The sequence below is a fragment of the Microtus oregoni genome, unplaced genomic scaffold, assembly GCF_018167655.1.
Source record: "Microtus oregoni isolate MIOR12 unplaced genomic scaffold, Mior012 000067F_002, whole genome shotgun sequence".
Classification (NCBI taxonomy): domain Eukaryota; kingdom Metazoa; phylum Chordata; class Mammalia; order Rodentia; family Cricetidae; genus Microtus; species Microtus oregoni.
This window is the reverse complement of record NW_024543955.1, coordinates 50,511-66,878: the sequence shown is the minus strand read 5'-3', so window position 1 is coordinate 66,878 and position 16,368 is coordinate 50,511. Positions and strand designations below refer to the sequence as shown.

The following is a 16,368-nucleotide window of genomic DNA, read 5'->3' as shown; positions in this document are numbered from 1 at the left end:
TTTGTATTGTAAACAACATTGATAACTGCTTTTGTTTTAAGGAGTGGTTATTTTTAAACATGTGACTTCTGTTTTAATGTAAGAATCAAAGGTATACATAAAAATAGATTTGCCAATGTGCAACTTAAAGTCGAAAATCTAAGAACTTTAGAAACACTGTTTTTTTTTTTTCAATGAGATGAAACACATGGGGAACTCAAGTGAATCAATAAAAAAGTAGTTAAGACATTTTATTCTCAGCATTGCTTCTGTGTTGAGTATGGAATTGGTTACATTTACATCTTGCTAAAATCCCATTCTGTTCAGTGGGCTTGCAGTTTGTACACGTTCCAAATGTCAGTTCCTTTTTTTTTTTACATTGTGTAATTATTCCACACCTGCAAACACCCTAGTGTTGGCATATCCAGCACATGTAGAAGTGAGTTTATCAGATGCCATCCCAAAGCTAGATTAAAATTGGCCATCAAAATCCATCATCCATCAGATTACCTTCAAAACAGTACATAATTCTAAGAGTCTGTAAAAGAGCCTGTTTTCATTTAATTAACAAAAAACAATATTAAGAACCTTTAAAATATCCAGACTGATGGAAAAATCAAGTTGACACTCTGACCACTCCATAATATTTAAAAAATTTAATGATTAATATGGATACTTTTTATATAGATACTTGTTATTTTTGCTTGATTCAGAGGAAATATTATTTATGTGGTGATTCTCTTAAAGTATCTCAGCAGGCTGATATCTGTCCACTCATCCAAAGAGATTTCTTCTTAACCCTGTTTTCACACTTCTACTGTTGGCCAAGAATCCTTGCATGAGATAATGATGGGTCTCCCACCTGACTGAGCTGCTTCTCAGTTCCTAGTAGCATAAAGAACAGGAAATGATATCACTAGTGGGAGAAGTCCAGCAGGCATTAGAGCTTTGTTCTGGACCCTGTCCTTACTGTCAAGTTAATGAACAGATCTAGTATTTGACTCTTCCAGGGAGCAAGCCAGGTCTCCCACTATGAAATCACATCATTGCCTATATTTTCCACATGCAGACTTGATCAGAACCCACAAATTCATCATCCCATCAAGAATCCCTCAAAGAAACAGTTACCAGCAGAGACCTTCTCTGGAAGCTCCACTCTTTAGCCCCCTCATCTGTAAGTACTTGGGTACAAGGAGTGTAGTAATAAGGGCGGCGGGGCTGCTTCCCCAGCACCCCAGCCGCCCGCTCGGCTAGCTTATGCCCCGAAATAACAACACACAAATTGTATTCATTTAATCACTGCTTGGCCCTTTAGCCCTAGCCCTTACTGGCTAATTCTCACATACCGATCAACCCATCTCTAATAATCTGTGAGAACCGGTCTTACCGGGAAGATTCTAGCCTAGTCCATCCTGGGTCGGAGCTTCATGCCCGGAGCGGGGCATGGCGTCTCTCTCAGGCGTCTGCTCCCTAGAGGAGAGCTGTGGAGACTCTGAGCTCACTTCCTCTTCCTCCCAGTATCCTTTTCTGTTTACTCCTCCCACCTATCCTCTAACCAATAAAATGGGCCAGGGAAGTGCCTTTATTAGCCAATGACCTTGTGCAGGTGCTGAGCACTGGCCTCCAGTGTCTACATGGTAGATTTCACCTGATGCTGCCCAGGCTATCACTGTATGTAACTCTCTACCATCCAGCCGTAGTTTAGGTCAGTTCCTCATAACTAAAGTTGGAACTGAGATGGTAGAACTTCAGGTTCATGACAGCTCCTCACTCTGTCTTTATGAAAATCCATCATGCCCATGTCAGTTTCCAACCTGTCAAAGAATCTGAGCGACACTTTTTTTTGTGTCCTAGAGAATGTGACTTGGAGCTCACCATTGGGCTGATGAGAGAACATATACAGCTATGTGTGATGAATCATTCTTTCCCAGCTCTGACATGCAAATGGAAGGCAATCGGGGAATAATGTTAGGAGTAGGCTCAGAGACACTACTATAACTATGCAATTTTTAACATCTAGATTCATCTTTATTAAAATAATAAATAATAAAAATAATAAAATAAGAGCTCTGTCTGCTCTTATATTTAGAGGACCATTTCTAGCACCTGCATTTCTAGTTCACAACTGACTAACTCCAGTTCCAGGATATCTGATGCCCTTGTCTGGCCTCTGCATTCACTGTGTGCACAAGGTACATAGACATACATGCAGGCAAAATAAAAATAAAACATCAAATTAAAATAATTAGTTGTAAAATTTAACCTTTCTATCTTTAAGACAGTGCATTTCATACACACCTAGTAAGATGATTTTCACAGTTGCCATGATTGTGCCATATCAGAATCATAGACAAACATATTTATGTCTTTACAATGTCAGAGTTTATTTAATAACAGTAAATTCACAAGATATAACAGTTTCAGTGAAAGCAACTGTGAAGTATTCCTGTTTTCCTTGGTAATCGTGGCTGACAAAAAGTTTTTAAAAATATTAAAGAACTTATTCTTGCCAGGCAGTGGTGGCGCACGCCTTTAATCCCAGCACTCTGGAGGCAGAGGCAGGCGGATCTCTGTGAGTTCGAGGCCAGCCTGGTCTACAAGAGCTAGTTCCAGGACAGGAACCAAAAAAGCTACGGAGAAACACTGTCTTGAAAAAATCCACAAAAAAATAAATAAATAAAAAATAAAAAAAAGAACTTATTCTTAAATCACACATTAAAAGCCACACAGTATGTATATTTGTTTAGGTTTCTATTACTGTAATAAAACACCATGAACAAAAAGCAATTTGGAGAAGAAAGGGTTTGTTTGGCTTACAGATGATAGTTCATTGTTTATTGAAGCCAGTGCAGAAACTGAAACAGTGACCATGGAGAAATGCTGCTTACTTGCTTGCTTATATTGCTTTCCTTTTTTTTTTTCCATTTTGTTTTGAAATTTGTTTATGTGTATGTTTTTGTACCATAGGCATACATGGAGGTCAGAAGGGGCTTTGGATCCTGTGGTACTGAAGTTTTTATGGACATTTATGACGCCACCCTATGGGTGCTGGGAATCGAATCTCTGTCCTCTGCAAGAACAAGTTCTCCACCCCACAACCCCCAAAAGGATTTCTCTGTGTATCCCTGGCTGTCCTGGAACTCACTCTGTAGACCAGGCTGGCCTCAAGAGATCCACCTGCCTCTGCCTCCCAAGTGCTGGGATTAAAAGAGCGTGCCATTACTGCAGGGCAGAACAAGTGCTCTTAAAGGCTAAACCATCCAGCTCTATCGTCTTGCCTTCCTATTTCACTCATGAACACTGGTTTAGTGGTAACACTGCCCACAATGCGCTAGGACCTCTTCTATCAATTTACGTCCAAGAAAATGCCCACAGACTTACCTACAGGTCAGTCTGATAGACATTTTGCCAGTTGGGGTTCCTCTTCCCAGATAACTAACTTGTGTAAAGTTAACAAAAAACAACAAAACAAAGCAACTAGGACTCACCCCCCCCCCCCCCCCCGTGTAGGTTGACTGCAGAGGATTGATGAGGAAAGGCATTTATTTCAAAGAGGTCTGAGAAACGAGAGCTGGGAAATGTAAAGAAGTCTATGGGAACGAGTAAAAGAACCAGCTGGAGGTCTGTGGAGAGGAACTGCTGGTATTGTAGGTCAGAGTTGGTCTGTAGTGCTGAATCTAGCTAAGTGAAATGACAGAATTAAGACCAGGTGAAGAAAAGGTTAAACGGATCCATACGTTAGGCAGACAGCAGTTGAGACATTTGGGTAGGCTCTGCCTGTCAGTCCCGGCTCAGAGACCCTCCTGGAACCCTTCCACGGCAGTGTGGCAGTTTCTTCTCATCACCCGGTACCTCCCTCCGATCCAGGGTACTTCAGGGCCGCCTGCCGGCAGCCTTCTCCGGTCAACAGCCGGTGTTTGAGGCAGAGAGCCCCGTGCGCACGCGCAGGCCCTGTACGGAAAGCTAGGGAAGGATTATCTGCGTTGACCAATGGCGTGTGCGAGGCTGCCCGCCTCAGTGCCTTCTGGGAACGTACCAATGACCGATTCCAAGGGGCGTCTGCGGCGGTGGAAGCGCCAGACATTGAGAACCTTTACGTTGAAGTTGGAGCAATGCTGCTTTTCTGTCCGAGCTGCGGAAACGGACTGATTGTGGAGGAAGGACAGCGTTGCCATCGCTTCGCCTGCAACACTTGCCCCTACGTGCAAAGACTAATATATAATATTTAATAATTATTTTATAAAATTAAATAAAACTAGTTTCTATGTTATATTTAATAAGCATGTTTTATACGTAATCCTTGTACATCTCTGTGCCTTTTAGAAAAGTATATTGTCAAAAAATCAATTTAGTACATAGGATAGCATGCTTATTAAAAATGATTTAATATTCCCAAATTCAGATTAACTTGGTATTGAAGACCTAGGTGACATTTCATAAATCATTTAATCCTACGTGCATAATATCACACGCAAGGTGAGTACCAGAGGCGAGCGCCTCCTTGGCTGTCTGAGCTCAGACCTTCCTGCGGGCGGTAGGTTTTTTGTCTCTCGCAGCAGCGGTTCCCCAAGTCCAGCAGTTGCTAATCCAGTGGCGTCGCTCCGACCAAATCGAAGCCATTCTTTTGGTTACTACAGAGATTTCTGCCTCCGGCTCTGTGCTGCTCGTTTTGTGACACTCAAAAAAGTTGCGAGAATTTCCGTTCATACCTCTAGGCTGAACCACGCTTTTAAAACCTTCAGTCCCCACACGCTGTTCCCAGCGTGCCAGACTCCAGTCCGCTTATCACCTCTCATCTCAAATCTTTATGTTCTTTTTGTAGCTCTTTTTGCTCTCTCCCCCTCCCCCTCCCTTCCTCGCCCCCCTCTCTCTTTTTTGGGTGTGTGTATATCTCTCTGTTTCTCTCTTCCTTTTCCTTTATCTCCTTATCTTTTAAAATAATGACTACCCTATTTAAATTCCAGCCTTTTTGGCTGTTGGTACGTGCCTATAATTCTATTGAAAGACCCCCACTCACTAAGCAGCAGTAATGCCATTTTGCAAGGCTTAAACTTTGGAGCAACGCAAGTAATTAGAGCAGGGAAGTTCGACTTGAAAGCAAGGGCGTAGAAGCCAGGCGAGATATCTGCGGTCAGCCGGTCAGCCACCTGGCCCCAAGCGATAAGGAACCCGCAGCTGGCCTGCTCTAATGAGAACATCCCGTTTGCTTAGGGAAACGGGATGCCTATAGTCAGCACATGTGCCCAACTTAGAATGTCAGTAATTCACAGAAGAAGACAACTCCCCCTATGAAAGATCCCAGCTTATCTGCTGTAACGTCATTTCACAAAGCTTTTGACGAACGACTGTAAGTGCAGAGTAAGGTCAGGGTCCCTGGCTGCAAAACAGGATCTTTATATCCATAGATTAGGACAGGACATCAATTAACAGGATGTCTGTTCCCATACATCTGTGCTGGGAGAGGAAAAACCACCTGTGCCCCTTGCCCCATTCCAACTGACCACTAACGATGCATTTGCTTCTGTAATCTGCTTCTGCTGCCCTCTTTCCTATAAAAAGACCTTCCCCCAGTCTGCAGGCGCGCGCTTGTCTTCCGAGAGACTAAGCCGCCCCAGGTACCTGTGTATTAAATAAAGCCTCTTGCTATTTGCATCCGAAGAGTGACTCGCTGTTCCTTGGGAGGGTCTCCTCAGCCTGAAAGACTGCCCAGCACTGGGGTCTTTCATTTGGAGGTCCCACCGAGATCTGGAGACTCCTGTCCAGGGATCACCGACCCACCACCGGGAGGTAAGCTGGCCAGCGATTGTTTCCCCTGAATATCAGTGTTTCAGTGTATCCGTGTTTCGGTGTTTCTGTGTTTGCGCTTGCGACTGACTCTGTACTAGTTGGCTGACTAGATCTGTATCGGGCGGACCGCGGAGGAGCCGACGGGCTCTCACTCCCGACCGCAGCCCTGGGAGACGTCTCAGAGGCATCTGGGGGCCGGATGTGGTGCCTGGCCCATCGGTAACTCTGTGAATCCTTACCGAATAGGATTGTTCGGGGCACCCCCACAGTCCGAAGGGTACGTGATTCTTCTGGGAGACGAGGAATCCGGATCCTCAGAGTCTCCGTCTGAAATTTTGCTTTCGGCATTATGCCGAAACCGCGCCCGCGCATCTGTATTGTCTGTGTATTTTTGTGCTTAATATGTTCTTTGTTTTGTATATCTGTTTGTACTCGAGTCTAAATCTGGTACCATGGGGCAGTAAGTAACCATCTCTTTGACCCTAACTCTAGGAAAATCCAAAAGAAATGCAGACAGTCTGCCCTTCCTTTACTTCTCTAGGCTCTGCTGCTGAACTGCCCTGCTTGCTGTCGCGAGGGGGGAGGGAACAGGACTGTGATCTCCTGAGGCACAGCCTGGAGCCAGGCCTAGGCGGGGCAACTGGCTCCAGCTCTGAGCAAACCTCTCAGCAGGACGCAGGGCGGGGCAAGGCAGCAACCCTGGCCCGAGTCAGAGAAGGGGGCAGCCGTGGCCCCCCCTGAAATCCCTGTGCTGAAAATGACGTCCTCCCTTGCTGACCTGAAGTCCACCAGCACCGCACGGGAGGACTGGGGGAGGAGGGCTGCCTTAGACAGTCCAAGGTGTTCCCTCCCCCTACAGCCAATGCAAAGGCCTTCCCAGCTGCTACTGGCAGTGTGAGGGCTAAGAGGAACTGAGTGGACCAATTCTGACCTCACAAGTTCCCTGGAGGGAATGCCTCCTGGGGCCTCTGGAATCCCATTCAGAGAAAAGCTGCTAGATTGCTGTGAGTATAGAGATGGGATGTGGGAAGCTTGTGCTATACAACTAGGAGCTCACTGTGGACAGAGCTGAGGCTGAAGCCAGGTCCTGGGAGGATCCCCAGTGGGGTTCCCTGTGGAGAAGGCTTGTTTTCCCTAGAAAATAAGGTGCTAGAGACTGAATGGCAGCCCCCATCTGCAAATGCCATGTAAAACCTTGTACTAAAGATCTGTGGCCCTTGCCCAGGGGAAATAGCTGGTGCTAGCGCCAGGGTCACAGAACTAAGCCTGGGAACCTGCAGTAGGCTATTTCTCTGGGGTCGGATACCCTATTAAAAAGCAAAGGTCCCCTAAAGAACCTGGACCTTTCCATTTTGGCAGTAGGGCAAGAGATTGCAAGTAAATTTCCCTGTGGCTGTTGATAAATGATAAGTGTGGATTCAGGAGTAGTAGCTAATGGAATAAGCTGACATTAAAAGGGCCTGCCAGCCCTAATAACATCTGTCTTCTGGGGATGCTCTATACCAGTCATCATGTGCTGCATCCAGGTAAAAGCCTCTGGTTTAAAAATTGGGAAAATTAAATTAAGTCACTTTAAAATAATATGCTATTTGAAAAAAAAAAAAAACTACTATGCAGTGTGTCTAGAAGAAAAGTAAATTCCCAGTTCTGTTTAGATGGATGCAGGACTACACTGTCTTCAAGAACTATTGCTGTAGAAGGCCTGGCACAGGGCCGAGGCCATATGAACAGCCCAGCTGAGCTTCTAAGCCAGCCCATGTTTAGATCTGAATTTAACACTTGTCTGCTCACAATGCTTGTGATAAGGTGGGGGCCCTGAGTTGCCCCACAAGACAAAGATCTGCTAAAGCCTCTCACCCCACTACAATGGCAAAGGGGGTGTTACTAAATGATGAGGTTGAGTTAAAATGGTCCTTTTGACTCTTTATAATGTTTATGGCTATTAAAAAAAAAACATGGCGAAGATTCTCATTTATTATTAATATAAAAAAGGTGCATTTTGAGTTGTTTTCAGATTCTGTCAATGATAATATAAAGGATGTCGCTAAGTTTTTAAGGTAATATGTTATCTAATTTTGAAAGTCCACCATGCTAATGTTCAAAGTAGCTGTAAGCATAAATTGTCAAATGATATTTTTAATCTTGGTCAGTTTTACAAGAATAAGATAAAACCTCAAAATTGTTTAATTTGCATTTCCCTGATGATTAAGGATGTTGTATTTAAACAAATTTTAAATATCTTTCAGTCACTTCAAGTTCATTTGTTGAGAATTTACAGTTTTGGTCTGTGACGTAATTGTACTAATGAGGATTAAGTTCCTAAGTTCCTTATATGTCTCATGATACCTCCCCATTCTACAGGTTGATATTACGTTCTGTTGATTATATCCTTTGCTAAAATAAATTTTAAACTTTTTTCCTTCTATAAAAGGTTCAATATTGTTGGTTTTATGTTAAGGTCTTTAATTTGTTTGGATTTCAGTTTTGTGCATAGAGAAAAATATGGATCTATCTTCATTCTTCTAAAGGGAGAAACTGACAGTCAAAATGCTGGGCTCATGGCAAATCTCAGGCGGGGGCTGCAAGGCACCCCACTAATTCAGCCGAGATAAGAGAGGTTCTCCAGGGGCCAGTTAAAATCTGTGTTCCTTAAATGATTAATGAAAGTTTACAGGCATTTTACCCAACCTCTGAAGGTCAGCAGACAGCAGTAGCCACAAAAGAGAGAGAGAGAAAAAGAGAGAGAGAGAGAGAGAGAGAGAGAGAGAGAGAGAGAGAGAGAGAGAGAGAGAGAGAGAGAGAGAGGCAGGAAGCAAAAGAAAGATAGGACTCAGACAGATTAGGAGCCTGGGCAACAGAAGATCAAAGACAGATAAAGAGGGACACTGGAACTGAGTAAAGAATACAAATTGGACACCTTACGAACTATAAATTTGGGAAAACGACAAATAAATGACTCGTTCCTCCCTGGTCACTTCTGAATGTATGACCAAAGCCTTTTGTTGACCAAACGAGGGACTTTTGCTTTCGCTGCTGTTTTCAGTTCTGCAGGAGACACAGGCTGCTTGTCTGCCTCTGCCTCTACCACGCCCTCCTCACCAGGATGACCACCTCTCCCTGCCTTCACCGCTGAAGAAATCCTCACCTCCTAGCAACTGCCTTGATGCTGTGCTTGCTCTAAAGCCTGCATGAGCCCTGACTGCTCACTCTACAGTCTTGCTCCCCTCACCCATGTCAGACTGCGATACAGCAGTCACCATGCTACCACAGGTGCCCTCCTGTGCCAGACTACTGCTCCTGTGCTGGGCTGACGTCGATGGACTATGGATCCTACCAGCATCTGCCTAAAGGACAGGCGAATGGCAAAATGGCAGGCTAAGCTGTGCCAGGCAGAGCCGAAAATGAGGGTGAAGCTTGCCAGGGGTACAAGGCTGGCGGTCCGAGCTAAGCAGGTACAGAAGACCGAAGGTAAGCGGAAGGCGGGGGCAACATTGGTGGACAGGAAGCAAATGATCTGGGCCAGTAGCCTCCCTTCAGGGATGGTGGCCCGACCAGAACGCTGAACTTGTGGCTTTGATACAAGCTCTACAGATGGCAGAGGAAACGTCTATACTAACAGCAGGTATGCTTTTGCCCTCACCTATATATATATATATATATAAAGCAATATACAGACAAAAAGGACTGTTGACATCTGCGGAAATTTTGAGCCTCCAGGAGGCCACGCATTTGCCAAAGAAGATAGCCATCATACATTGACCAAGATTGAGACACCCAATGTAATGGCTAAGAAGATCAAAAAAAAAAAAAAATCATCCTAAGGTTTGGGATGGCCAAGATAATCATGTCCCATAATAGGCCTGCCTTTGTTGCCCAGGCAAGTTAGGGTGTGGCCAAGACATTGGGGATCAATTAGAACTTAAGCTTACCAACCTCAAAGCTCAGGTCAGATGGATAGGATAAGTAAGATTCTAAAAAAACAAATTGATATAATTGGCCCTGGAGACCAGCAAAAATGACTGGACAGACCTCCCTCCCTCCTGTCCTGTTCTGGGTTCAAAACACCCCGGCATCGTTGCCACTAGCTCTGTTGCCTGGCTAGTTAGCTGCTGCTCATGTATCTGCCGGCAATGGTTGACCTTGATGATGGAATCCTGAGCTCAAGGCTTGCACAGGGCAGGCACATCTGCTGTAAGATGGGCTTACATCACCTTTAAGGCTCTTCTTTCCTAAAGTCAGAAACCCACAGGGCTCTGCTCATTTTTAATGTCTTTTGAAGCATAATATCAGACAGCAGAAGCAAAAGACAATTCTGTTCTGTTCCTCCTTTGTGTGTCTGGGACCTATTGACAGGAATTATTTAGTACAGTTTGAGACTTTTCCAGATCAGACCGTTTTGTGCAGATAACTGCAGAGAGAAGCAAACACACCTAAAGCCTCCTTACCTCTTGACAGGTTTTGTTTTTCTACAGGAAAATCTTGTTTTAATCTATGGGGTTATAAAATGATATGACTTTCAAAAGGTAAACAGATGTAATTTAATATATAATAAAATAGATATCAATGGGATGTTAAAACTTTTTGATGCTGTACTTACAAATGTGAAGCCTGGGTAAGGTCAGTCTCAAAAAGATATTTATGTCCTCATTGGCTGTCCTCTGGCTTTAGGGCTTTCTGTTTTGTTTTAAACATTTGTCATCCTGTATTGCATTTTCTCTCATTGTTTGTTAAAGTTCTCACAATGGACACAACCCTGTACATTTGGATAAAGCTGATGCTACGGGATGCAATGGAAACTCGTAAATGCCATGTGGTGCCAGCTGGACCGAAACTGACTTCTCCGGCACATTCTCTGGAGCTGAGGAACAACACTCCCGGTGTCTACAGCAAAAGAGATTTGTCTTCATAATACTAAACTTGCCTCTTAGGAGAAGGCATCCATGTGTTTCTTAGGGCTGAGTTAAGCTCTTTGTAGTCAATAGACTATTATTGCCACAATGTTGGGTGCTATTCTCGGGTCTACAGTGGTTCACAATGTCTACCATGTAGTTACTTTCAAGCCTCATTCAGATAGTTTTGCTAAGAGCTATTCTGCAAACCCTAGAGATGTTCTACTATCTTCTCAACAAGGATATTTTAAAGGATGGTTTAATAAATCACCATGGTTAAAAGCCTTAATTTCCATTATAGCTGGGCCCCTACTTATTTTACTTCTTATCTTTACAATCGGCCCTTACATTTTAAATCGCCTGGTGCAATTTATAAAAGACAGACTTTCAGTTATCCAAACCATGGTACTCTCCCAGCAATATCAGATATTAAAGCAGAATGACGTAGAGGTCTTTAAACACATGAATTTATGATTAAATCCATGATAAAAAAAAAAGGGGGGAATGAAAGACCCCCACTCACTAAGCAGCAGTAATGCCATTTTGCAAGGCTTAAACTTTGGAGCAACGCAAGTAATTAGAGCAGGGAAGTTCGACTTGAAAGCAAGGGCGTAGAAGCCAGGCGAGATATCTGCGGTCAGCCGGTCAGCCACCTGGCCCCAAGCGATAAGGAACCCGCAGCTGGCCTGCTCTAATGAGAACATCCCGTTTGCTTAGGGAAACGGGATGCCTATAGTCAGCACATGTGCCCAACTTAGAATGTCAGTAATTCACAGAAGAAGACAACTCCCCCTATGAAAGATCCCAGCTTATCTGCTGTAACGTCATTTCACAAAGCTTTTGACGAACGACTGTAAGTGCAGAGTAAGGTCAGGGTCCCTGGCTGCAAAACAGGATCTTTATATCCATAGATTAGGACAGGACATCAATTAACAGGATGTCTGTTCCCATACATCTGTGCTGGGAGAGGAAAAACCACCTGTGCCCCTTGCCCCATTCCAACTGACCACTAACGATGCATTTGCTTCTGTAATCTGCTTCTGCTGCCCTCTTTCCTATAAAAAGACCTTCCCCCAGTCTGCAGGCGCGCGCTTGTCTTCCGAGAGACTAAGCCGCCCCAGGTACCTGTGTATTAAATAAAGCCTCTTGCTATTTGCATCCGAAGAGTGACTCGCTGTTCCTTGGGAGGGTCTCCTCAGCCTGAAAGACTGCCCAGCACTGGGGTCTTTCACTATCACTTGGGGAGGCTGTGGCTGGAGAATAAGTTCAAGGTTCACCTGGGCTGCATGGCCCATATATATATGAAAATTAAGTAAACAAACCACAATCCAGTTCTCCCAGTTTATCCTCATTCCTGTTATCTTTTTCCCAGGATCGGAACTCAGAAAGCTGGTTTTCAGCCCTTGGTGTTTTGTTTACCTTTCGGCTCTTGTTCCTCCTTACCTTGGTGTCCGGAGTTCTGTGATTGCAGATGGCATCACCAGGCCTTGGTGACACCTCATTCTTTTTTTTTTTTTTTTTTTTTTTGGTTTTTCGAGACAGGGTTTCTCTGTCCCGGAACTAGCTCTCGTCGTCCAGGCTGGCCTTGAACTCACAGAGATCCGCCTGCCTCTGCCTCCCGAGTGCTGGGATTAAAGGCGTGCGCCACCACCACCCTCATTCTTAATGTTTGCACTTTCCTAGAGCTATATGGAGTTTAGAGTCTGGATTTGTGATAAGATGAATGGTGACTTAGTTTCGAAGTTTGAGAGATTGACTGCTAAATTTAGGAAAGCAGCCAAATGTGTCCCCGGGGAATGCTGGGATACCCAGATAAATGATACTGCTAGGCTTATTTTGTGTCTTTCATATTGGATTATTAGGTGTTTTAGGGGTATGAGAAAAGAGTAGGGTTTAACTCAACTCTTCTTCCTGCTCTGCCTGGTGTTTCCTCCAGTCTCTAGAGGGCTCTGACATTGGACCTCTGGGTTGTTTTGGGAACATCCCAGTCATAAAACCCCAACATTTTAATGGCTTTTGGTGCTCTCTGAAGAAGATAAATTTTGTATCCATTTACCATGTAGAGGAAATGCTGGAGAGGGGTTATGGTTTGGTGTCCCACCTTTTAAACTGTATGATTACTTGAAATCTTTGGTTTATTTTTGTCAGGTAACAAACCGAAAGTATCCAAAGCTGAAAGAGGTGGATGATGTGCTTGGGGGAGCAGCTGCCTGGGAGAACGTGGACTCCACTGCAGGTGGGAAGTTTTCCATTACAAAGCCAGTGACTCAACCCTGTTTATTATTACTTATTATCTTTAATAATAATGCATTTATTATAATACAACCCTTTATATTATTATGACCAATGACATGGTTTAGCGGGTAAAAGCTCTTGTTGCCAAATCTGTCAACCTGAGTTTGATCCTTGGAGCTCAGATAGCTGATTCATGAAAAGTTGTTTTCCACTCTCCCCCAGTAAGTATGAAAGAATTTAAGGAAATATAAATAATGGCAAATATCAGTAATTACAAATAGCTTGTGTTTGCCACTACAGGAAGTATTTGATGATATGTTTTAGTTACAATGTAGTCGTTCTTTAAACTCTAAGCAAGGCATTAAAACTTTTTTGTTTGTTTGATTTTTGTTTTTTGTGGATTTTTTTTTTTGAGACAGGATTTCTTTGTGTAGCCCTGTGTGTCCTGGACCTCCTCTGTAGACCATGCTGGCCTCGAACTTAGATGATTCACCTGCCTTCCTGCCAAATTCTAGGTGGTTTTTTTTTTTTTTTTTTTTTTTTTGGTTTTTCGACACAGGGTTTCTCTGTAGCTTTGGAGCCTGTCCTGGAACTAGCTCTTGTAGACCAGGCTGGTCTCGAACTCACAGAGATTTGCCTGCCTCTGCCTCCCACGTGCTGGGATTAAAGGTGTGCGCCACCACCGCCCGGCTCAAGTTCTAGGTTTAAAAGGCGTGTGTTAAAAAATTTAAAGTAGGTTCTTTCAAGGAAAGATATTCTGAAAGGAAAATCACCATACTGATACCCACTCCATTGTTTCATTTCGATTCTCCAGGTCAGATTAGACCAGTATAAAAATCTGGTATATATTCTCTTTTTGAAGCAAATTCGGAGTTTATTACAAAAAAGTTTCAGTGTTGGTTTCAACTTAAATATTGATGGTTGTTGAGAGGGGCAGAGAGATACATAGAGGGCAGTCATCCATGCTCTCGTAGGTATAGGCTTCTTAGGAGAACTCTGTTGTATGTATTTTCAAATACCACTATTGAAAAAATGATCATCTCTGGTCTTTTTTATTCTATATGGATTTAAAAGTTTTATAGCTGGAAGTGAAGTATGGTGGCTCAAGCATGTAAGCCAGTACTCTCAACCCTATCTCAATCAATCTGTCAATCAGTAAATAGTTTTGGGGAAGCTGGGTGGTGCCAGCACTCAAGAGACAGAGACAAATAGATCTCTGTGAGTTTGAGGCCAGCCTGGTCTACAGGCTCCAAACTATATAGAGAAATCCTGTCTTGAAAAACAAACAGAAAAAGTAGGGCTGGAGAAATGACTCGGTGGTTTCCATCTTGATCCAGTGTCCTCTACTGGCATCCATGGTTCATAGAATACTTACTAACAAAACATACACATAAAATAATTTTTAAAAATTAAAAGATTTGTGTTTGATAGACTTAAATGTGATAATGGAAAGAAAGAATAGGGCCCTAAATATTATCTGTTTGAGAAGGAAGGCACATGTGTGATTAGCAGTCTTTTTCTCTATAAGGAAATATACAATTTTATGTTAAAAGTTAGAATTAGCTAGGTGTGCTAGTACAGCTTGGGAGGTGGGGACTGAAATAATCAGGAGCTAAAGGTCATCTTGGCTACCTAGTGACCTTGAGGCCAACTCCAAGAACTTGTTTTATAAAAGCAAACAACAAAAACCTTGAAAATGAGGACTGGAGAAATGGCTCAGTGGTTAAGAACACTGACTGCTCTTCCAGAGGTCCTGAGTTCAATTCCCAGCAACCACATTGTGGCTCACAGCCATCTATAATGAGATCCGGCGCCCCCTTCTGGCCTGCGGGCATACATGGAAGGAATGCCGTACACATAATAAATAAATAAATCTTAAAAAAAAAAAACCATTGAAAATGGAAAATGAGTAGGGGGTTAATTTTTTTTTAAATCTATTTGTTTATTTTTGAGATAGACTCTTGTTATGTTGCCCAGGCTGGCCTTATAGCAAGCCTCTTGTCTCAGTCTCTTAAATGCTGGTTTTATAGCTGTGTGCTACCACACTGGGCAGGTATTTTTGTTATAGCCCCACAAAACAGACTATAAAAGACCCTTCCCATGCTATGCTTCCAGCCAGTCTTCAATAAAATTTGAGAAAGAAAGTGATACTATGGAGGTGCTTTCAAAGTCACAGTCTCTCCAGTCCCCCTAGTATTGGTGTGCTGTGGGTAGGATGTTGCTATTGGCAAATTTACCATTGGCAAAGTAGTCTGGATGAATGCGGGGATGAGATATTTACCCATACTTAACAGTATTTGTGTAATGTGGATGACTTGTTTTTCTCTTTGTCAGAGCCATGTCCAAAATGTGAACATCCCCGTGCCTATTTCATGCAGCTTCAGACCCGTTCCGCAGATGAGCCAATGACCACCTTCTACAAGTGCTGCAATGCTCAGTGTGGACATCGCTGGAGAGACTAAGGGCAGGACTTACCCAGCTGTAGCTCTGAATGTTGTGTGCTGAAGGTCTCTGCTGTGTGATAGGAAGCTAACTCTTCAGTGGTGGAGGACCAGGGTGAAACAGGTCATCTGTAGGTCAGCAGATAAAGACCTTAATGCACAGGGGCCTCGGGTCCTTGGGAAATAAATACACATGAGGATATTCACTTGGCTTCAGGTTCTATTCCTTCATCCTTTGTATTTATATAGTGGGTAGTTGATATTTCCTTACTACCATTAGAACTAGAAACTTGGTTTATAGCCAAGGATAATCTTGAACCTCCTATTCTTCTTGCCACTGACTCAGAAGTATTAGGATGATAGGCATGTGAACTATATTCATTCTATGCAGTGCTGGGGATTGAACTCTGAACCTCATGAGTACAGACAAGTAACTCAGTCAACTGAGCTATATCTCCAGCCATTTAATTTTTAAGATAATTTTTAATTTTCTCTCTAGAACAATTATAAAAATATCCATAAAATCATTGAAAAGCACATTTAAATTCAGGACTGACATGATACAGCTTGTATGATTAATAACTAAACAAACATCTGTTATTTGGATTTTCTGAATGATGTTGATATGAATTTAAAAGTAACCAAAAATATTTTCTATTTCCAGCTAGGGAGAAAGGACCACAATAGAGCCTATGCCTAGCACTTACAAAAGTCTGTGTTTGAACCACATTCAAAAACCTATTAAAATCTCAATAAATTTAGAAAAGTTACTTATTTGCTAGAATTACTAGTGAGATTATTCTATATAGTGGACATATTTTTCTATGATGGAAGCTCTGGTCCCTCCATGCAACTGGACAGTCATATACATGATAAATAATGCAGATAGTAAGGAAATCTAAAATAACAGTATCCTCCTATGAACATAACACATCTAATGTTTTCAAAGTCCTTAAATAGTGGTGTGGGTGAATAATTCACAAACAAAAGCTGATTTCGAAATCTTTGATCTGCGGTTATTTTCAAGCCTTTAGAAC

General features: G+C 42.9%; 1 protein-coding gene across 1 annotated transcript; it reads left to right on the top strand.

Moving 5' to 3' along the window:
* The first annotated feature begins 4,091 nt into the window (after nt 1-4,091).
* On the top strand, nt 4,092-15,360 carry LOC121440330 (DNA-directed RNA polymerase III subunit RPC10). The gene is made up of 4 exons (XM_041641146.1): nt 4,092-4,176; nt 4,430-4,455; nt 12,804-12,891; nt 15,225-15,360. Exons 1-4 carry the CDS (start codon nt 4,092-4,094, stop codon nt 15,350-15,352), a joined length of 327 nt encoding a protein of 108 aa, XP_041497080.1. The 3' UTR covers nt 15,353-15,360.
* Nucleotides 15,361-16,368: the final 1,008 nt, after the last annotated feature.

Bases quoted from the DNA above. Each gene is read 5' to 3' on its own strand.
- LOC121440330 (XM_041641146.1), top strand. From the start codon at position 4,092: ATGCTGCTTTTCTGTCCGAGCTGCGGAAACGGACTGATTGTGGAGGAA. The intron at 4,177-4,429 runs CCTACGTGCAAA...AAATCATTTAAT, and splicing joins CTTCGCCTGCAACACTTGCC to CCTACGTGCATAATATCACA. The intron at 12,892-15,224 runs GTGGGAAGTTTT...TCTCTTTGTCAG, and splicing joins GAACGTGGACTCCACTGCAG to AGCCATGTCCAAAATGTGAA.